This window comes from Carassius carassius, chromosome 44, assembly GCF_963082965.1.
Source record: "Carassius carassius chromosome 44, fCarCar2.1, whole genome shotgun sequence".
Taxonomy (NCBI): Eukaryota; Metazoa; Chordata; class Actinopteri; order Cypriniformes; family Cyprinidae; genus Carassius; species Carassius carassius.
In genome coordinates, this window is record NC_081798.1 from 10,327,024 (window position 1) to 10,351,794 (window position 24,771).

The 24,771-nt window shown below is 37.6% G+C and overlaps 1 protein-coding gene across 7 annotated transcripts in view; it reads right to left on the reverse strand.

Annotated features, from left to right (window-relative positions):
* iqsec1b (IQ motif and Sec7 domain ArfGEF 1b) overlaps positions 1-24,771 on the reverse strand; it is a 187,987-nt gene that overhangs the window by 42,104 nt on the left and 121,112 nt on the right. The window contains exon 1 of one of the 7 annotated variants that reach the window (XM_059538063.1): positions 22,510-22,655. The exons of 5 other annotated variants lie outside the window; for them this stretch is intronic. In XM_059538063.1, the coding sequence (XP_059394046.1) occupies positions 22,510-22,556 (47 nt within the window). In that variant the 5' untranslated portion in view covers positions 22,557-22,655. Of the gene's footprint in view, positions 1-3,892; positions 3,969-22,509; positions 22,656-24,771 lie in introns of those variants that run through there. One more of the 7 variants, XM_059538068.1, reaches the window with a different exon arrangement.

The window sequence follows — 24,771 nt, forward strand, 5'->3', positions numbered from 1 at the left end:
CTAAATACACTAATTAAGTATTTACATCAAGTCTGATTTACATCAAGAATGACAGACCTCTTTCTACCATTACTTAACTTGGAGTTGAGTATCTGGGTTTTTTTGAGAACACAATGTAGGACACAATGTGCAGATTCACAAACATAAAAAATTTCCTTATTGCTTAATTTCCTTATATCCCATAGAGTTATATTTCAGGTAGGCTGATTTAATAAAGAATCCGGTCATGAGTCGTAACCAAAAAACGAAATAAACAGAACCGATCAAAAAGAAATAAAAACATCAAATTCTTCCAGTTCTTCATCATTCATGGAAAATATATCATACCTAGTTTCTCATGCACTACGCTCTGTCTTCAGAGGCTCCCTACATGACACAATGACACAGCAGATTCGGATGAGAAAGTACATACCCCTGTTTGTTACTGCACCAGCCTAGCGTTGCAATATTTCATGGCCAATGTCTAGATCTTATGTCCTGAATACTAATTTAAAGACAAGTCCTGCAGTAACTCAAACACAGGACAAATTTGGGTGCACCAAACACTCCTCAGGCCCCATGAAATACAATGATAATCAAATATTTAACATTTATTTGGAGCTAAGAGGAATGAACCAGTTTGATATCTGCTGACAGACGACAGGGCTGAATCTTAATTTGCTTGACCTCAATTTTCAGTTATTTATGTTATTTATATATTTAAACCAGTTATTTAAAGCAACAAGACAGCTGGGGTGTCAGCTGTCACAAGGTACAAAAAATAGATTCATTTAAATAATATTTGCACAATTCATATTGTATAACACCTGCGTAATATATAAGGCTTTGAGACCTTTAAACAATAAGGAGTTTGTTTAATGATGTAGTCTATTTTTATAAAGTTATTATTTGCCACACACAGAGCTTTCCATATGATGTTTAACAACGTAATGGCGGTGACATATGTGATATGATCGCTGATCCACAGAAAAAACCATAAGTAAGGGATAATGTACATATAGCCGGATGTTCTCGCAGAATAAACCCCGAAAGGGTGATCAGGACCCTGACACGAAGCAGAGGGGTCTTGTATCAGCCTGAAAGGGTTTATGGAAACCATATCACACCAGCCATTATGTTGTTAAACATCATACAGCTACTTGCCACATAAGTAAATAATTAGATGTAAAATATTGATTTGAGTTGAAATATTTGAACGCAAAGCTTCCGTGAAGACAGCAGTTGCGAGCAAGCGGCAAATTCAAACTAAACGGACATTTAAGGGAAACGATGCAGTCAAACCACACATTACACAACATTTCACCACAAGGCAATAAAAGAATTAAGACGAAAATGTTTTAAATCCTTACCAGTTCATTAGTTCTCTTATAATCCATAACAGCGTACAAAACAATCGTAGCAAAATGGCAGCAGCTGCGTTTGTATGAAACGAAATTGAGTCTGTGATACCAGGATGACATAATTAAACAATTGTACACCATTTTGAATCAAGTTTTAATATTTTATTAGCTAAACAAATGCAAAGCTTCCACCAAGAACAAAATAGTTCAAGCAACAGTACAGTGCTGACTGCTGTTACCTGGATGAGCCTGTGTTATTAGCTTTTACAGGAGGTCACGACTGACCATTCAGAATCAAGTATTCCACAGAGCCGTGTAATAATCTGGAATAACAGTGTCCTGTTATTCACATGTCAGCCAACCTGAAACAAACACACCCAATCTGATAGCGACCATCGCTGTCACATTCCCGCATTCCCATCACATGGCCAAACACACCAGCGAACCCCTAGACACAGCTGGAGCTGTTTGACAGAAATAGACTTGTTCTGTTATGGCCCTGTGAATCCCTTGAGGAAAGCAGCCATAATAATGGCAAGATCACACATGGGAGACTCAAACCCCAATGTCAAACTCACCAACACAACAGCGCCCGAAGAGATCATTCAGATCACATGACTGTCAGAATGTGTTTGGCCCAACAGCACTGTAACAGACAGCAGAAACTGGGACCATTAATATCATACCATCATAACGCTGTGTGGTTTGACCTTGTTTTCTAGTAGATGTATGCTGTGTGATAGAAGCGAAGCTTTACTGTGTAACCCCAGGAAGAGGTCTGAAATATTCTTGATGAGTCATGCGGGGTTGGATGACTATACAAATGCACAGCTGTTGTCACAGAATGTCACAGAAGAACAGACGTATTTTGGGCTGTTTGAGCTAAGGCACAAATATAGGCATAACTGGCATGAATGTTAATAGGGATAGTTTACCCACAAATGTAAATTCGGTCATCAGTTATTCAACTATGAAAAATGGTTTAACTGTTTTTGTCTATATACTGAAAGTCAGAAGGGTCTAAAAACAATGGCATAAAAAAACAAAAAAAAAAAAAAACAAACAAACCCCGGACCGAAACAAAACCAAACAAACCAAAACAACAACAGCAAAAAAAACAAAACCCTAAAAAACAAGACAAAACAAAACAAAAAAACCCTGGACCAAACCAAAAAGCAAACAACAAAATAAAACAGGAACATTAGGTAAGGCTTGGAATTAATCATTTTTGAGGGTGAAATATCTCATTAAATGCCCTCAATTTAAGCTAATATAAATTATTTCGAACTAACTGTTATCAGTAGCAGTATTACTATCAATATTTCATTTTGTTATGGCCAGTAACCCAAAACGAAAATGAATAATTAAAAATTTTACAAGTGATTTTATGCATGATTATGTTATAATGTACATATAATGTATATTTTTTTATCTACATCATAAAACAGGGGAAATTAACATCTAAAATTAAACAATTGACTAATACAAGAAACAAATCTCTAATATCAGCAGATTTGGTGTTGATATATGTTGGGGCATCCCAAACATATATTATATGAAAGCCAACGATATGTAGAAAATGTGAAAGGATCAACCCCCATGTTCACATATTACATGCTCTAAACTTAGAATCTAATTACATCAGCAGATCCAAAGATAGTTCAGCTGAAACTCGTATGAATGCAAAAACACCACCAGCTCAGATGAATCTAGCTGAATTCATAACCACAAAGAATGATTATTGCTGCATTATCTGATACCAAGCAGCTTAATGCTGTATAATCCCCCCCCCCTAAAAAAAAAAAACCCACCGCCCAAGGACGCCACAGAAGCCAAAACACTCCCTGGATCACACCAGATGACAGAGGGAGCACAATAAAAGCAGAAAAACGGGCTGGCATCAGGATACGGATGAACAAAACATGTCTTGCTATACATAAATATAAAACAAGAAGGAACCTCTAGCGCAAGGATGTAATTGTTCCATTTACTCTTGCATTTAATTCCTGTAATGGTTGTCGGCCAGCCAATCTACGTGAAATGTGTTTGCGTCAGTTGTTTCTGCTTCAATGTCACCATCCTAATGGACATAATAAATCCTAACATAATAAACAAGCAGATCAATGCTCGCTACTTAGAGCTCCATCAGCAAAGTTATAGAAAGAAATGTCAAATCAAACTCTGGAGGTCATCAGAGATTTCAGATATCATGCAAAAGTTTTATATAGTCCGCATCAGACATCAGTGACATCAGACTACGGAAGAGAGCGAGAACGAGTGAAAGAGAGAGAGAAACATAGCTGCATGCCTCAACAGCTGCTGCAGTCATCTTTGCCAGACACCTGCGTGCTGCTCAGGCAGCCGCAAACACACACACACACACACACACACACACACTCACACATACCTCTCACTCCATCCTGAGCCCGGCTGGCCACAAATAACATACAGCGTCTGGAGGTCTGCTCTCTAACTTAAGCTGCGGAGGATAAACTCAGTCGTCCCTGAGCACCAAAAGCCTGCATTGTTGCAGTTGCCAGTTCTCCTCTCACCTAGCGTGACGATGCACTCCAATGGGCCGTCTGCCTCCCTCCTTTCCCTGGAACACCCTCTCGTTTTCTCTGTCTCTCCAAGTCACTCTCTCTATGCTCCTCTCAACCCCTCCCCCTGCACTCATCCCTCTCTTCCCTCCCTCTCGCCCTCTCTGTCTTTCTCCCCCCGTGTGGTTTCTGTTGACGGTGGCATCTCAGTGCTCTTGCCCCGTGCAAAGGGGGCTGTGTCCTTTTCCTCTTTTTTATTTTTTACCATGCTGCAAGGTCACAGTTTTTTTTTTTTTTTTTTTTTTACAGTTCGAAAAAAAGGGTTAGACAGAATGAAAAACAGAGACAAAAAAAAAGTAACTGAGAAGGAAAAAGAGTTAACTAGTTAACTGCTAGTAAGACAGATTAATTCTTAGAGGGATAGTGCATTTAAAAATAAAAATCCTGTCATTAGTTACTCTTCCTCATGTTGTTCCATACTTGTAAGTCTATTCATTTTTGGAACAGAAATTAAGATATTTTTTTTTATGAAATCCGAGAGCTATCTGACCCCTGCATACACAGCAATGCAACTGACAAGACCCAGAAAGGTAGAAAGGACATCGTTTATTCAATTTAGTCTCTTCCATGTCAGTTTACCATGATGCATGCGCATATAGGCAGAAGTCCTGGGGGGTCGGGGGACAAGACCCCCTCCATCTGAGGGTTGTCCCCCCTAAAAATATGACTAAAAACCACACTGTGTATTGTAAATAACAATGTTTTATACTTTAAATAATTGTATAAGTATTAAAACAACAAAAGCGGGGCAAAAATGCGTTTTAAGTTAAGAAACATTTTGAGTCTCCCCCTCCTTTGCATCACAGTGCTTTGGTCCAAATGCTTGCTTTCCTCTTTTACATCACCTACACACACACAAGTCCGGTGAGAGAGAACAAAGCCAATAGTAGGGCTGCACGATTAATTGCATGCGATTGTCATGTATGTCTCGTTAGTAAAGCCGGTTCTGTGATTAGTGGTAAATGTCGTTATGAACGCAATATTGCATAGCTTGTCAGTGAACTACGGCTCTGTCTATTAAGTGCCGCTCCATTTAAAAGCAGATGATGGACATTTACCGCTAATCACAGAACCGGCTTTACTGACGAGACACGCATGACAATAGCATGCGATTAATTGTGCAGCCCTAGTCAATAGTTGTGGAACTTCAGTAAGTATGGCTGTCAAGGCTATTTTATTCACTTAAACATCGGATGAAGTGATTATTGTCTCTTTATAATGTATTTTTCTACGAGTCTGCTATGTTAGCAATAATAATGTCACTTGATGGAAAGGGTTTCCATGTTTTCACATCAAAACCCTCCCAATTACTACTCAAAACTTTTTACTATACACGAAACTAAACACGTTTCGAGGGGGTCCAATGGTAAAATTCATACGTTGTGGTGCTTGTGTGAATGCACAGTAAAGACTTTCAGAAAATGAGAAATTGTTGAAATAAGTCATTAATTTTTTTTTTTTTGCACACAAAAAGTATTCTTGTAGCTTCATAAAATTAAAGGGTTAGTTCACCCGGATAGCAAAATTATGTAATTAATAACTTACCCTCATGTTGTTTCAAACCTGTAAGACCTCCGTTTATCTTCAGAACACAGTTTGATTTGGTGAACTGAATGATTCGTTTGCGAACCGGATATCCAGACTGCCTTGTTTTGAACTCTCTCACACAACAGACATGGAAGAGAAGACAATGCTGAATAAAGTCGTCGTTTTTGCTATTTTTGGACCAAAATGTATTTTTGATGCTTCAAAAAAATTCTAGCTGACCCTCTGATGTCACATGGACTACTTTGATGATGTTTTTCTTACCTTTCTGGACATGGACAGTATACCGTACACACAGCTTCAATGGAGGGACTGAGAGCTCTCGGACTAAATCTAAAATATCTTAAACTGTGTTCCAAAGATAAACGGAGGTATTACAGGTTTGGAACAACATGAGGGTAAGTTATTAATTACATATTTTTGCTATCTGGGTGAACTAACCCTTTAAGGTTGAACCACTGATGTCAAATGGGCTATTTTAACAATATCCTTACTACCTTTCTGGGCCTTGAAAGTGGTAGTTCCATTCCTGTCCATTGCATGCAGGGTAAGAAAGCTCTCAGATTTAATAAAAAATATCTAAATTTGTGAAGATGAACAAAGGTCTTAATGGGTTTGGAACAACATAATTAGTGACAGAATTTTTGGGGTAAACTATCCCTTTAAGACACAGCATTAACATAGATGCTAAGTTGATGCTACTGGCCCCAAACAAAACACCAACATTAAACAAACAAACAAATAAATACTACAATTCATTTTATTAATATTTTTACAGAAATAGATTTTAAGCTTATATTATGTTATAATGTATTACAGAATTGCTCTGCCACTACAGCGAATTATCCTTCTTTCATAGTATGTACTGAATTTGATGAAGAACTTCTCGATCATTAATGAAGTATTTTCTGTAGGCATGCAGGTGTGTCTAAATGCATTTCCAGACATTCTTCGTTCACTTGGTTGGCACAGACATTTGACCCTGTGTGTTTTTTTTTGTTTTGATTTTTTAACCTGGGATATACTAACAGTAACCACACAAATAATTATCTTTAAACCTTGCTGCTGTTATGCTTCTATTTTGTTGTATTTTTACAAGCTATTCCAAGCTAAAACCCACTTGTGGTTATCTGCTCTTAATATGTGGATCACGGTGAATAAGTGCTGCTGACTTACTGTTGCGCCTTCAGACGGCAGCTGGCATGAAGTGGCATCAATCTCCTGACCTGTACACGTTCCTGAGAAGCAAATGTCTCAAGGCTGACCTTGGCTCACACCACCGAGAGATCCGAACCGCAGAGAGCGTTCACAGAATCCGTATGAGTGTCAGGACCTCAAGTTTTGTGTACATGCTAATCTAAGTCCAATACAATCTCTCTTTCACTGTATAGGAAGGATTTAACTTTAATGGGATTGCAAGCTGAATCCGGCAGGTGGTGTCCAAGATTAGCTCATGTTCAGCTTTTGCCTTTAAAAATGGCAGAGCGTTGCACAACAAACATATAGAGACTCAGTCATCTGTGGCGGCACCAACCCCCTTATTACCCACTTCACAAGTTTTGATGATTCAAGTGGAGTGGCACCTGCCTACCAATGGATCCAAAACAGTCCTTGGATAATTGCTTAAAGATTCCTGGTAAAACAATGACTGCTGCAAACTAGTTAATGTAAGTAATCATTGGTGTGTCTACTGAAACTGATCTAGGTGGACAGCTGCCAAACTCTACTAGGGTCTTAGTTTCCAACTCAAATGGCTAACTCTTGGTATATTACAAACCAAATGAGAACATACCCAAGAAAAAAAAGTTATATATTTTAAATAAATTTATTTTATACTAAGCATAGTTCAAATCTGTTAACTTATTAACTGACATACTGCTTGAGACTTACTGTTATATTCACATTTCTTAATATTAAGCCTAATTTGTGTTTTAATATCAATACTGATGAGGATTGATTGATCTTTGAATAAAATTGTTCTTTAAATGCAAGATATGTAAAGTGAGTACAGTATACTTGCAATAGCTCCACTTTAGCACAATCAAATAAACTTCAGTTAGGGCTGGGCACTTCTTCCGATTTTATCAATTAATTAAAATGTAATGTTTTGCACCAATTAAATTTTTTAGAAATCAAAAAATAAAAGAAAAAGTTACTTGAGTCACGTTGTAATTAATAATTTTTTTTTAAGTTGACTAGTTTAAAATCTTTTTTTTTTAAATCGAGAATCGGCCAAACGCTAAAAAACGCTTTGATCACAGAAATATATTTTTAAGTTAAGTAAAATAGAAAACCACTATTTTAAATTATAATAATATTTCACAATATTATTGTTTTATTTTCAGTATTTTTGATCAAATAAATCCAGGCTTGGTGAGCATAAGAGACTTCTTTCAAAGACATTAAAAATAGTAATATGTATACAGGTTAAGTAAAAATATGCAAAATTGAAAATCAAATGTTGTATAAACAAAAAGGTTAGGGATCATATTTGTTTCAAGTGCTTTTTATTGGGAATGGGGGGCCACCAGCATGAATGTCCTAGTCTCGCATAGCCAGACCTTCAGACTGACAGCTGAAGGTCTGGAATCTATGGCAGCTTTCATTGGCTAAAGCCCGCCAATAAGGCCGTTTGACCGACATGTCAAACAACCAATCATCGTTCATTTCATTCAGCGTCATGTTTCGGTGTGGGGAAATGTCGCCACAATAACAAGTAAAATTCTCGGATGTATTTTAAAGATTCTGTGCCGTGGCCTTTAAATATTTGACATACTTTTGAGAATCCAGCATTTAGTTCATCCTGATAAGCGCTCGTCGTCACAGTTGTAAACTCGAATTTCATAAGGGGGTTTGGCACCACAGCCTTTTTGTTTTGTTAAAGAACGCAACACACACGTCTCGCGGAAATCCTGTATAATTCAACCAATCCGATGACGACTTCAACACTCCTGAAGTGTTTCCACGTTTGTGTCCCATATGCATCAGACGTCTAGCCAACGGTCCGTGGGCTTGACATCTGAGGCTGAGACTACGAATGTCTAGTACCGGCCTTGGCACAAAGCCAATTACTTATTTACAGTAACAATTACTTGATTTTATGTCGTCTTTACAATATAACACTCAATATTTTTCCCCGAGCAGTGTTTTTATACATGAAAATAATTATATTTAAGGAACAGTGTACCTGCAAGGGATCATCATCAAAAAGTGACATCTGATCTAGGTATCTTAATCAATACTCTGCATTGAACAACCTGCATGAGTCTTTCAAATGAATGCCTAAATATAGTCCGTTATGGGAATTTACACATCAATCAGCATAATTGACGTTTGTGCCTTTGCCAGAGTAATGGAGAAAAATGTCCTTACGGGGTAAAAGACTCTCCTGGGACAATCATGCACATGCACAAATAAGGAGCAGCTGGAGGGGAGTACTGGAACTCAAAAACGCTGGACCCTTCAATCCACAGACTCCTGTGCTCCTCCTATTTCTGTTTTATCTCTGACAGCTGACCACCTGGGACTGCTGTGAGCATCGACTCAAACTCCCGCCCAATCACACACTCCCATAAGCTAATGAAGCCTGGCCAGTAATACGTGAGCTGAGCTATAGCACAGGATGATCTTAATGATAAGAGCAAGACAACCTCAAGAACTGCAGAACAGGATGCTATGAATAACCTTTTTTTCATTAATAACTTTCAAATGGCTTAGTAAAGGTTTAGACAGAAAGAGAGAACAGTAACGAGTGTAAAGAGGCTAGTCATTAATCTGCTGAAAGCTGAACAGATTATGACATCATCATCAACGTCCAATCCGATGCCTGAATCATATTGATTCAGAACACAGTACAAAACACATGCAGTTACACAGCAAAAATTACAATAATAACACTAAAATCTACATTTAAGTGAGGAAAACCTCTAGATTTGAATGCATCTTCTTTGCTGGTTGAAGGACCCCCTCTGTCACAAATAGGTCTTTGCACAGAGGTTGCAGAAATAACACAAATACGCCCAAGGTTTGTTTTTCTTTGAGCACCAAACTCAAAGAGCATTAAACTGTATGTTACTGGCTCCCTGAGTTGAGCTGAATGTTCAGGGAGAATGAAGCACTTCGAGGCAATGCCACAGCTGCTTGCTAAAACACAAGGCTACATCTAGATCTTTTTGGCTTTTTTAAACATATGGTCCTAAACTAGCAAGCCCTCAACAGAACAAATCAATTTTGGCAAAACCTGCAACCTTATTTTATTGTATTTTATTCCAAATCTTTGTAACAGGTTTGTAAAAATGCATATATAAGAAATGCTCATATAAAGCCAACAGAAAATAAATGGCTCATACAATATTTAATCCAAACCTGCAACCATTACTATTATTTTATTTTATTTATAAGTTTAGTAACTGGGATGTAAAAATGCAAAGATATATATAGAAAATGCTCATATAAAATGCACAGAAAATAATGGGCTCATATAATATTTAGTTTGACCTTCTGAGGTTGACAATCAACATTTTGAAAGGTGAAAAAAAATCAGTTTTTTAACTTTTTTTGCACAGAAATGAAAGTTTTCTTGAACAGTATATGCATAATAACAACAACATATTACTGAACTTATGCAATTCATAATAATTTTATTATTAATAAAAAAAAATCAAATAAAAAAAAACCTTTTTCTCTGATCATCAAGGATACATGAAACCATAATATTTTTCACTGCCTAAAAAGTACATTCAATTTCCTTGGAAAGGAAAGATGCTGTGTGAGTGGCTGGAATGGCCTCATCCTGTGTTTTATCCACTCAGATATCATGACCCCAGTGTGAACGATAAAAGGGTAACAGTGTTTCTGTTTTGATGAGGAACGCTTGTGACCTCACTCACTTCCTCTGAGGTCAGGAGGAGGTGTGTGTGAGCGAGTCACGGATGGCCAAGCAGCCACACATGGAGTGTTTTGGTATTCCTCAGCACCTGTTTGGTACCCGACTGCAGACGCAGGCAAGTGAACAGACATAACAATCCATTCTAGCAGTATTGAGCTCACAAAGCTACTCTGGAAATATGCAGAGGAGAGGGAATTGACATCACTGACTTGTCACATTTTATTACCAGAATTCCACATTCACCTCCGTTTCAGACTGTAGGGGGAGCCATCGTACAATCTACATATCTGAAGACGATAATGGGAAAGCTACCACTCCATTATTCTCTGTATTTAGCTCTTAGAGAATCAATGGAAAGACATTGCTAATGAACATATTCAAATCCACCGGAAGCTATGATTATAATTAAATGTATAATGTATAATAATTACAATTAATTAAAATATTTAACGACTGATTTGGGACAAGATGGTCTTGTCACATGAGATTATTCCCCAGGTCTACAGTCGTGGCCAAAAGTTTTGAGAATTACATAAATATTAGTTTTCAAAAAGTTTGCTGCTAAACTGCTTTTAGATCTGTGTTTCAGTTGTTTCTGTGATGTACTGAAATATAATTACAAGCACTTCATACGTTTCAAAGGCTTTTATCGACAATTACATGACATTTATGCAAAGAGTCAGTATTTGCAGTGTTGGCCCTTCTTTTTTAGGACCTCTGCAATTCGACTGGGCATGCTCTCAATCAACTTCTGGGCCAAATCCTGACTGATAGCAACCCATTCTTTCATAATCACTTCTTGGAGTTTGTCAGAATTAGTGGGTTTTTGTTTGTCCACCCGCCTCTTGAGGATTGACCACAAGTTCTCAATGGGATTAAGATCTGGGGAGTGTCCAGGCCATGGACCCAAAATTTCAACATTCTGGTCCCCGAGCCACTTAGTTATCACTTTTGCCTTATGGCACGGTGCTCCATCGTGCTGGAAAATGCATTGTTCTTCACCAAACTGTTGTTGGATTGTTGGAAGAAGTTGCTGTTGGAGGGTGTTTTGGTACCATTCTTTATTCATGGCTGTGTTTTTGTGCAGAATTGTGAGTTAGCCCACTCCCTTGGATGAGAAGCAACACCACACATGAATGGTGTCAGGATGCTTTACTGTTGGCATGACACAGGACTGATGGTAGCGCTCACCTTTTCTTCTCTGGACAAGCCTTTTTCCAGATGCCCCAAACAATCGGAAATGGGCTTCATCTGAGAATATGACTTTGCCCCAGTCCTCAGCAGTCCATTCACTATACTTTCTGCAGAAGATCAATCTGTCCCTGATGTTTTTTTTGGAGAGAAGTGGCTTCTTTGCTTCCCTTCTTGACACCAGGCCATCTTCCAAAAGTCTTCGCCTTACTGTGCGTGCAGATGTGCTCACACCTGCCTGCTGCCATTCCTGAGCAAGCTCTGCAGTGGTGGCACTCCGATCCCGCAGCTGAATCCTCTTTAGGAGACGATCCAGGCGCTTGCTGGACTTTCTTGGACGCCCTGAAGCCTTCTTTACAAGAATTGAACCTCTTTCCTTGAAGTTCTTGATGATCCTATGAATTGTTGATTTAGGTGCAATCTTAGTAGCCACAATATCCTTGCCTGTGAAGCCATTTTTAAGCAATACAATGATGGCTGCACGCGTTTCTTTGCAGGTCACCGTGGTTAACAATGGAAGAACAATGATTTCAAGCATCACCCTGCTTTTAACATGTCAAGTCTGCCATTCTAACCCAATCAGCCTGACATAATGATGTCCAGCCTTGTGCTCGTCAACATTCTCACCTGAGTTAACAAGACGATTACTGAAATGATCTCAGCAGGTCCTTTAATGACAGCAATGAAATGCAGTGGAAAGGTTTTTTTGGGATTAAGTTAATTTTCATGGCAAAGAAGGACTATGCAATTCATCTGATCACTCTTCATAACATTCTAGATTATATGCAAATTGCTATTATAAAAACTTAAGCAGCAACTTTTCCAATTTCCAATATTTATGTAATTCTCAAAACTTTTGGCCACGACTGTATATAGGAATTTTTAAAAAAGAAGTTGTAATGTATATAAATGTCACAGATTTTCTGAGGTGAACTGGCGTGTTGCAGTGGCATTACCCCTGCAGCCAATTAACACAAGCTAGGAGAGCCTATACCCGACTGTGATTGGCTGAGGGCACTCAGGGGATCTCATTACAGCATGGTAGTGCAACTCTTCACTGGCACAGCCTCTGACGGCAGTTTGATCACTGGCTCAAAGAGTGCCAGCATGGACGACCACATCTCCAGTATTCTTTTTCAACCAAAGCGTCACAGTTCTTCATATTCTATACTGTTTTATATGCAGAAAGTACTAGTAAGGTAACAGATACTGCTGATGTGATGAGCTAGCCTGATTGCAGTCGGCACTTCAGTCATGAACACACCCCTAACCGTCAGTATTACATTCTGACAGAAAATCCTGCACCGGATATTAATGAGAACTCAATTCTTGTGGGGTGCTATCAGATTTATGATTTTTCGCCTGATGGATGATAAACCGTGAGACTTGGAGTGATTCTTTATAAAGTCTGGCATTTATAATAATAATAATAATAGAAAAAATATTCACAAAATCAATACAAAATAAAAATGTTTTTAATATATCTTTTTTGATGTATCAGGCTTATATTTCATTGCATTTGTAATCTTTAAAGCATCTATTTAGTATTCTTTTTTGTTCATACATGAATAATATATTAGATTATTAATATTAATACAACAAATCAAAATTATGATAAGAATAACAAACAGCAATGAAGACTGGGCTACAAATATATATTGACTTTAAGGGACAGTGCACCCAAAAATGATAATTACACCTTGATTCATTCACTTCAGAAGGCCTTTATTGACCCCCCAGAGCTATGTGGAGCACTTTTTATGATGTATGGATGCAGTTTTTTGGGCTTCAAAATCTTAGGGCTTTGGGCTTAAACCCCATTCACTGCCATTCTAAAGCTTGGAAGAGCCAGGACTTCTGAAATATAACTTATACAATTGTATTCATCTGTAAGAAGAAAGTCACATAGACTTAGGATAGCTTGAGGGTAATTTTCAGTTTTTGAGTGAACTACTGTATACAGGAATCTCAAATTTATATGTTATTAATTAATATTAACAGATTCATAATATTATACTAATTCATTCATAACAATAAAAAATGTGCTTAAATACATATAGATTTAATATACATACCCATTCTAAATACATATTGCAATTATTACATTACATATTTTGCATTTATTTTTATGCAAGTCATTTCTGACATTAAAAAGTGAATTTCAAACTTCTGGAAATTTTTTCGTTGCCAGACCTGACACAGAAAGCCTGTGGAGTGATGTCATGGTAAGAGAGGCAGGGGTGCAGTTTGAGGGTCCTGGCTGATTTACGTACATGCTTTCAGTGAATGTTGTCGGAAAAAAAGAAGCACTGTATAGATAAAACATACTGTATAAACACTAGACAGACAGAAAGACGCTAAAATGAATTAAGAACACTCCTAAAAAAAAAACCTCCATCTTAAGACTGGTCTATTATCACAGAGCCGAATGGATCCGTGACTGTGTGCAGAATGATGAGCTTTATAATCCAGACAGATATATAAAGCTCTATAATACAAACAGAATGAAGCTTGGTAAACAAAGCCTTTACCTGAGCTTCAGCTACAGGCTACGGCCTGGAGAAGATCCAATGTCTGCAACTATAGTGTGTGTGTGTGTGTGTGTGTGTGCGCGTGTGTTTACACCACACCATGCAGCGAGAACCGGATTTAATGACTGTTTACAGGCCGCGATGACGTGTGTTCCACACATACACAGCTGTCAGTGTGGTAACTGCCTCTTCACTGTGTGTTCACATGCCTCGACTAATTTAAAGGGAAGCCAGGACTTGTGTGCATCCTGCTGGGATGCTTGCCATAGTGGAATGGGGGAAGGGTGACGTCCGTATGTCAGGATACAGTCTGATGCCATATGGGGACGAAGCCCAAGGACCGAGTGTGTTTTTATTCAACAAAAGCCTTTGTGCACAGTTAAAGGGATAGTTGTTCATCCAAAAATGAACATTTTGCTGTCAAAGTTATTTTTAGCTATGGTTCATCACGTTCAAGGGCTGTGAAGCTCCAAAAAGGACCAGAAATATTACAAAAGAACCATAAAAATAGTCTTATGTGCTATATTTTGAGACTAAAAATGTATTTAACTGAATATTGACTTAATTTTGGCGTGCTTTCAGACTGATCGATCTACAGGTACGGCTTCAAAAAACTATAATGAATGAGTGATATAAACTAGCTTTATGGTACTCTCGTGGTGCTATTTTTGGAGATTGACAGCTTCACAATAAACTTTGTGAACTCCCCCCTTATCTATCAGCCTTATGTTCTGGAGTTTTCCCGTGTTTAACTGCTCACGGCGTATCAGACATTTCCAGGTTTGCTCATCCGTAGCGCTCCTGGCTTCAGAGAGCTTTGCAATGACAGCAGAATTAAAAAGCCTCTTTAAAATAAAGCACATGCTTACTTTCATATTCTTATTATATTCTCAACGCACAATTTTATCTGTTTCAGGGGTTTACCAAGTACTTATCTAAGTTTAACAACGATTTGTGATGGATGGTGTCTGGGAGCAAAGTATTTGACAAAAAAACACCTCTGGGACTCTTACACCCTCTGATATCTCCCTACGCCTGCCTTATCCATTACCAACCATTATCACTCAACATGAATGAATAATCTGCAATGAATTTCTAATGTTCAATTTCTCTGTGACGCCATCACACAATTTATCATTCACAGTGTCTAGTGAAGCTGGACTACTAGGTGATAACACTATATGGAAATGGACTGAGATAAACGGACAAGCAGAGGATGGATGGGCCAGTAAACAATGCATGAGCACACACCCACCTGGAGCCTGACATCCCCCTCTTTCCTCGCTCAGCCCATTAAAAACAGCTCAGATGCACAAACCTGCTTTGCATTATGGACAAAAGGAAAACAGATTGACAGAGGACCACTTACTGGGAAAAGAGCTGGCATCAGAATCAGCAGAATACCACCACCTGCCCACCTTCAGCAAAACCCATTTCAAAGAATTAAAAAGTGACAAAATTTGCCTAGGCTATATAAAGTGCATGTATGATTATGTGAAATTTTATATATATATAACATTATAATTCTATAATACTTTGACTGAATAAAAGTTAAATATATGATAACAAAATATATTTTGTTTAATTGTTAATTAATTGTATAATTATTTTTTAATAGTAGTAGAATAAAAATAAAAAAAATAAAATAAAACAAATATTATGGCTGATAACTGATAAATTAGAAAATAAACAACAACACACACACACACATATACACACATATACACACATATATATACATATACATACACACACATATATATATATATATATATGTATATATATATATATATATATATATATATATATATATATATATATATTATAATACTACAATATAGCATTTGGCTAAATAATTTAAAAATAAGGTACAACTAATAAAAATGACTCATTTTTTCATACTGTATAATGGGCACTATAAAAAAAAATAGATATTCATTTTGAGATTTGCTAAAGTTACAGGCATTTTAAAAATTACCTTTAAATGAGCTTTAGATTATGGAAAAGATCATCTAAAGGCAAAAATAAGCAGCACAACTAAATTTCCGACATCGGCTGACACTGATAAATTAAACAATCTCTAATATATCAGCGGATAACGGATATGGTACCGATTTATTGCACATCCCTTATCTGATCTTTTCAAAATGACCAAATATCTATTCCGACTTCACTGCAAAATTCTGAACAAACAATATCAAAACCCAGACCTCCACAATAATGTCAAAGAGAGCTCAATTACTCCCCAGCACCTCCAGTGAGATCTTTATATAGACCTTCTCGGTCTACAGAGTGAAGCAGCCTGGATTACAAAGAGAGAGTGGCTGGAAGCAGAGGGGTAATGAGTGACAAGCATGCATCAGCAAAAAGACAGAGCTGTCTGATTACAGCTTATACCTTCAGCTCTAGCTCTACTTAAACACAGGAGCAGATGGAAGCAGGCACTGAAAGAATGTGAGGTAAGCTTCACTTCATGATCCCTGGATATTACTTCATCTCTGATGTTCTGAGTGGCAGTTGAAAAGCATCTCCTGAAATGAATAATTTTGATTCAACCCCGAAAAGCAAAGATTGTACACTTTGTTCCGGAGTCTTTCATCATCATTTTTTCATTCGTTACATATGAAGAGGGCGAGAGAAAAATTAACAGGCCGTCTCGGCTGAGGCAACGCGTCATTTTAGTTTCCGCTGAAGGGATTTCCTTTTTTCTCTCTCTGTCTCCTTCTTTCCAGTAGATTAAAATCCTCTCATTCCAGTCTCTCATGCATAATTATGTTCATCACAAAGGATGAGCCTTTTAAATGGGCAAGAATTGCAGATGAGGCTGGATTGATTGGTTGCCTGGAGTTCCTCTCATATTAGACCTGCATCGTTTGCTAGATTCCACTTCTGAATAGGACGATACAATACATTTCTAATAATAATTTTCTCTGAGCTTTAATTGCATTGGATCTTATATGAGATAAAGAAAATAATAATGATAATTATTACTCAGAATAATGTCAATTATTAACCTATTTTCTTGTTATCACTGGAAAGCTTATTTCTTAATAAGCTTAATATTTGAACACTGAAAGATAATGTTTTTATAGTTTAATTGTTTCATCTTAAAAGAGTCGTCGCTACTAACTTAAAAATACAAAATCAATCAGACCAGTCTGAAAATGGCAAAATGAAAACGAATAACAGCAAGTCTCAAAAAAGAAAATCAATATAGTTCTCAAAAGCAGCATAAAATAGGACCTTTCCCACAAACTACAGTCAGTTTGAAGTGAGACAATAAAATATGTCAAATATGTTTGGTCTCTGCACATCTATCTTTGAAGAGGAAGAATAGCCAAAGCATGTCTCCCTGGTTCTCTAATATAATTCAAACAGTCCACCCCACTATAAAAGTGTCCTAAATTTGTCTGGCCTCAAGAGTGGCTTTCAATAGAGCCTTGCACAAGAGTAAAAGAGCTTCAGAAAGGCTCTCACCGACTTCAATCAATACTTCAGAAGAGAAAAACCACAGAGAATGTTAGGAGTGATAAACAAATTGACTTTACTACCTTTTTCATAATAACAGTTTTACCACATTAATCAATGTCCCAAAAGATGATTAATAATCGCGTGATGGTGTGTAAATAAAGATAGAACATAAATTTTTGGGCGTGCATTCCCTTTAATTCTGTGCTTTTAGAGTTTTTGGCTATTTCAAGTCTTTCCACCCTGCTATTTGCACTCTTTATTATTATTCTCACGAACAGAAGTTGTGGTACATCTGTGGACAAAAGACTGTGGAAACAGTTTCATGTTTGGGTTGAGAGTAAAATAGCTAAATATTTCCGACCACGTCACTCAGTCTGACATTTTCTTCCACTTTAAAATGGGAAAAAGTCTGTCTCATCTTTCCTCTCTAAAAGCTTCCTCTTTAGTGGCTATTGTGCCGCCCCTAGATGTTTTGCAAGGGAAATTTTGATTATATAAGTTACATAGAGGCATGCAGGCATGCACAACTCTGTCAATGGATCTGAAATCCACCAATTCGTTTGCTGTCTCATATGAAAAAAATTAACTTTTGAAGAGTCCTTCATATCGAGCTTTTTTGAAATGCTATGAACAAAAATAGAAAGAAGGCAGAAAACTCCCATTGAAATGTCATTGAGAGTTTCCCGTGGTGAAAATAACTATCTTTCCAATAACACGCAGGGGACACTGTGGCCCTTGAAAATTATATACTGTAGTGAGATACAAAAGTGGTCTGAAAGGGAAAAACGGCTATCGTGGCAAACATGGGCTGAAAAACGAAGTAAAGATCTTCAATGTTTGCAGCTCTGCATCATTAATTATACAATTCAATATCTACAATTTGCTCTGGAGCAAAAAATCTTAAAGAGAGGAGCATGTGATAAACTACATGACTGATTTCAAATTTAAAATAGTGGCCAGAGAGGATGTTTTTGTGCAAAAGGTTTAAAGGGTCAAGCAACATTAAACAGGAGTTGAATTGACCTATTCGCAAAGAGGTCACAAGTGCCATCAATTTTAGATGTGCAGCAGAGAGAGAACGTGCTGGGCAATGTGCTGTGAGATGCGTAAAATATGGAGCCCCAGGTGGATGGGACAGGCCAATATCCAGCCATTACTCAAGCCTTGAGCTGACAGACCACTGGCTAAATGTTACATCATTAAAAGGCACTCAAGAGCTAAAGTCTCAGTAAAATGTACACAAGTTTGTGAGGCTTCAACAGAACCTAAAGATGTGCCATTTTCTTAACATACAGTTACAATGACAGTCATTTTACAACAAGAGATATAACACGTTAAAAGATTCAGCACCCACAGAAAGGAGTTTATGAGCTGAAAGGTAAGCTTTGGTACGATAAGACTGGATAGATTGGATTTCGAATGCATTTGAAAGGTAAGGCGATTCACTTTATATTGTTTAGGCAGAGCTGATATAAATTTAATGAGTACTCCCGAGCTCATTCAGATCGAATAACTAGGAGAGCAAGAAGTATGAATCCTTTCATAAACGGGCTGATAGGAAAACCATTCCTTCAGTTTAAAAATAAACCATATTAGAGATTCACAGAAATCATGAAGTGACTGTTCAGCTGCACCACAAAATAAAACAACGACTCATCAAACCAAAGAATGTGTCAGGTGATTATACTGCTGAATGTAACCTAATTACACAGTGTAAACCGGAACCCTGGCTCTGAAATATTAATAGTTGCTAATAAGAATATTGGCACTGTGTCAGAGGAAAATGGGAACAGTGCCTTCCTTCATGATGACATGTTTGTCAATGAAGAAAAATTACTAAATAATGAGTTTTTCCATATTGGAGTATGAGGTTCCGACAATACACACCACTTGCCATGGAAAGCAATGTTCCCTTAAAAAGAAAAATACATCGTAAGCGTGATGACACACACACACACACACACACACACACACACACACACACACAGAGAGAGAGAGAGAGACAGACAGACAGACAGATAGATTTCCCAGAGATCAAAACAAACAAGCATTCATGTGTCTCATATAGGCAAAGGACTGAACTAATACAAAAATATCTGCAGGCTTCTCTTGTAATCTCTCCCCACATTGTGGTGTAGTTTCCCATTCAGCCAAGAGGCCATGGATAAGACAGCATTGTTTACTCACCCACAGACAGTTCAGTGATCTGTCTAGAGACGTGCTGCTGTCACCGTTTGCCCACTTGATCAGTCAAACAAACGATTCAGAAAAATTCCAGTGTCTCCTCTGAATACAGAACTCAAATCTCTCACGTTGATGTTGAATTGATACAGGTTTCTTCTTCTTGCTGTAAGGTAAGTCAAAAAAACTGTGACATCCAATCCACGAGCAACTTTTTCAAGTCTGGTTATAAGTCTAAAAAAGCCTGACTGCAGGCAAAGAGAGCAAAAAAAAGCCTGGAGATTCCTTTACAAAACACAGGCTCCAGCAAACAGGTCGGCCCCGAGAGCCCCCTCCAAAGGTTTGGAAAATATTTGCAAATGTCTGGTGACGCACTGGAGGCAAACTCACGGATGCAGACAACCAGTCAGACAACCCCTAGGAAACAGGGCATAACTGAGAGATTCATAAAGTCCTTCAATGAGAGTATGACAAAAAAACTACCTCTCAACTACCTCTCCATTTCTACACAGTGTTTGAGAAGGAAAGACGGGATAAGGCAGGCACCTTCAAACGCAAATGCAAGCCGCACAAAGTAAATTAATAATAGCCTGTGCTTCCACAGTGTGTTAGTTTAAACCACTAGATCAGGTTGCCTGACATCTACAGTTTCACAAGGCCTTTATTTTAAAACAGCCTAAAATCTTCCAAAAAGCAATTTCCTTAAGCCTTGATAAAACATCACAGGGGGTTCCTTTTGAATCCAGAATCATTCCAGATAGTATTAAAAATAAGACTTTGCATTCCTGGAAGAAGGCCCTTGTCCTTGGTTTGTGCCCTGAAGGCAGGTGAGGAGATATTTTTTCCTTGTGAAATGAGATCTAGAGAGTGAACTCATACTAAAGATGACAGCTGGAAGGCAGCCGGAAAAGAAACGAAGAAGAACCTGAGAACTCTGCCATGAAGTGACACCAAAGTTGAGATCATGGAGCTCTGGCTAACAGGAACACTATAATCAAATTATGTCATAATTTAGTCATTGTTCAGTGAAAATATCAGTCTCTGCCATCAGCTTTTAAATCTCATTCACGTTTGCGCTTTTTAAACATACCCCGTCGAGGGAGCCAATTCAGATTGACAAACACTTGATTTCAGTCAATTTAATTCGATTTTGTGAAATGAATGACTCTCATGAGCCTTTAACAGTTAAAATAATCGTATTGGTTGAAACACCACTCTGGGCAATTTAAAGCATTTACAGAGAGAGAATTTCAAAATAAATCAGAATCAAATCAAACTGAATCGCAAGAATCAAATAAAAATGAATAAGAACTGGTATTCACAATCAGACAAGTCCGAATATGGACAAGTATAATGTTTCAGACTGATTCAAGTCAAACAAAAGTCGATATTAATGTACTTTGAGTAAAATTCTACAACCAAAGACAACTTTTAAAATGCACCACATTTAGAAAATGTAGCTTTAGTCAAAAACTACTGAAAAGAAATGGCTCATTAGAGACATTTGCTTCAGGAATCTGGCTATACTTGTAGTGCTCTATGTTTTTGATTCACTAAACCGAACTGGCTCATAAGAATCATTTATTTGTGAGCTAAGCCATAAAGAGAGATTCTGACAAAATAGTGACTTAAATTTCCATCTGGTTGGGAACTACATCACATGAACACAGGAGTTTCATCTTCATGCAAGCTATTCCATGAAATACACAGTATGTATGCCCCAGGTAGAACTGCAGGAGACGATGTCGGGAAGAACCACAAGAAGACAACTGTGAGAGAGTGCTATGTGTCTGTGGATATAGAAGAAATGGACAATGTCTGAATCAAAAGATCTAAATATGTGTGTCTATGGAGGAGGCGACAAAAACGCCTGTACACTTCCACTACAAAACAACTGTAAAGCAAAGGATGATTCAGAAGATTCAGTTGACTGCGTGGCTCACCAAATGCTAGGGAGCAAATTACAGAGCCATGGAAAACTGGTGGGCTGCTGTGGTAAATGAAGTTTTCTTTAGTCACTAATTTTAGCCAAGCTGGGTGGAAGCACACAGTACAGTTGAGCTATTAATGAAATGACTGTACTAATCTAAACAAAATAATAGAACAAAATAGCATGGAATTTCAATGATAAAGAACAAATTAAGCCATGTTCTGTATGAGTTTTAGGGCCTTATTTCAATGACTTATTTACTTATTCACTAACCATGCATAAATGTTTTCTCAAAAACACAAGTACATTCATGCTGCTCACGTATTATTGTAGCCCAGTTTCTGATAATTAAAGCGTAATTAGATTTTAGCCATTAATATGTTTTTATTACCTTAAATAATTAAAGACACCTTAAAAAAACACAGGGCATGTCAAAACTTCTCAAGTGCCCCCAAACCCCCTCAGACCCCAGAGGGTTAAATTCCAAAAGCTGTACTTAATCAAATTATTCTTCATGAGATGTTTAAATTTTTCCCAGCTAATACGCATTAGCTACACATTACTCTTGGTGAATACTTTCGTTACATAGAAGAAAACACTATAAAAGTTTACTGTAAGGACAAAAACATGTGGAAATAATAACTTGGGTATTTCACTTACTGTAAAAGACCATGAGTATCTATAAAATAATGTTGCCACATCTCACCCTAACCTTAGTTTTCTTGCCCTAAACTGTCTAACACTGTTAAACCATAATGTGTGACCGGACAGAACAGGTGTTTTGCTAGAGAACGTCAAAAACATATTTTTGCCTGATTTAAATATCTCCTACCTTATCGTCCGCACTGAAATGCAGTATTTCCACATCAGATTCAACATGAGGGCATTTCCTGCCTGGCTGCTCGATGAGGGTCTTCGAAACAAGGTGGTGTAGATCCAAAGAGGAGGAGAAGAAAATACAGTGGAGCTCAGTGTGTGCTGCTTGACTCAACTCAACTCCAATCATCCAGACTAGCCGCTCCTTCCTCTTTCCCTTCTCTCAACCACAAACGGAGTGCTACGCTTGAAGTGCTCATGAGTGGGGAAATAAAAAATCACTTATTCATTCACCCCCCCACCAGTTCAAGTTACAGCAGTTGTTGCTGCTTCTGAAGTAAAGGCATCTAGCTTTGTTTATGCAGCCATACCCAAACGTTCCCTTCTGAGAGAAGTCGTCTCGCAGCAATCAAAGGTTCCCATGCTAGCCAAGGAAGGGAGCATGCTATGTATGTACATTAGAGACGGATGTACTCGTTCTCCTCAAGCAGATGCACTGTCAGCAGCTGGCAGGGTGTTTCTTTTGGTTTGGAGGTTGTTAAATCATGGTTTGTGTCAAAAGGGAAAGGCAGGCCCGCTCGGGTAACACTTACGCCAAATGTGACACATCTCCCTAAGGAGGCCAGGGAGGGTCTGACATGTGTTTATACTCTCAAATATGACTTGTGGATGTAGTTAATTAGTCTCAATAACATCTAATGAGTGTCGTAATGGAATTTGACTGTAAAAACGCTGATGCTGTTGAGCTGAGGGAGGCCAGATTTGTCCTGAAGAACAGTGCTGGAGGAGGCTATGAGATCATAATCAAAGCCTGTCATTGGAGTGAAGGCTTGGCACGCTCCATGGAAATGGATTACTCTCAAAAACTGTAACTTAAAGCCTTGCACACCAACACTGGAATACACATGGGAAAGCATGTGAGGAAAAGCAATGAAGAAGAAAAACTGGACAGGAGCCACTCAAAGAACTGTGCAGAAACATGGAAATGAAACTAGTCAGGAACATTTTAAAATGAACTTTAGGTTGGCTTAAAGTTCTGCAAATACAGATGAGTGAAATATAAAGTGAGATATATTTTAGATGATAACTTTTTGTTATTTGTTATGTTTGGCTCCGTTCACCTCCTCACTGGTTTACCAGAAACTATTCCACAACCTTTGGGATAAACTGTCCACTGTAATTTAAAGGGACGGCAAATATTAAAACATTTTACTGTTTTTTTTTTTATATAACAGAGTTTATGTTGTGAAGCCAACTTAAAATGTACAAGGAAAACTATCCAAAAAAAGTACTTGGGTACACTACTTTTCAAAAGTTAGGGTTATTATATATATTGAAAACCACAATATTTTTGTGGAAATGGGATAACATTTATTTCAGGATTCTTTGATGAACAAAGTTCAAAAGGATTTATTTGAAACCGAAATCATTTGTAATATGATGCATGTCTTTACTGTCACTTTTGATCAAGTTAATGGATTCCGGCTGAATAAAAGTATTCAGTTTTGATTATATAAGGCAAATTCTAAGACCAAAGTTATAACCTTTAAATCGCACCACAGTAATCTTACAGGAAGCCTGGTGTTCGTTTTTCCATAGGAAATATAGCCTACAACAAAATATTATAAAAGCAAATTCACAAATGAAAAATTAAAATCTGCTTGCTTTCCATGCCAACTTGCCTGACATTTCATATGCTGCTGAAAACAGAAACCCTTTTCAAAAGGATAGGAATAATTACCAGCACCTTTCTGAAGCAGCCTTGTTGTGTTGTTTCAAGACTGTTTGAAGACTGCCACATCCTCCAAAAAACTTCCTTTCTTTCTCTAATTACCGTCCAATACATTCACACACATATGTCTGGACAGAAAGAAACACATACACACTGGAACACATACACATGTTCTTTTTTTTCGTTTCTTTTTTTCTGTATAGCCTCGGCGGCGAAAGACTGAACTAAATACAATTTGGACAAAAGCATTGCAATTCAAGGCACAGAGCACACAAACAAGCACACAAACCAGTCCATCATAAAGTGGGGGGCTGCTGTATCGCTGTTAAAACTGACAGTTTAATACTGGCTAATAATCTCAACGGAAGTGTGGAACACATTATGAGGATGAATTTATGACTACACCTTTATTTATGACATGGATGTGCAAGTTTAATATCTTACTATGTAGTCTCCATCTGACAAAATAAAATGATTAAAAGACAAATCAATATTTATTTGGTAAGTAGTCACATAATATGAAGGATAATGTACAGTTACACTGTT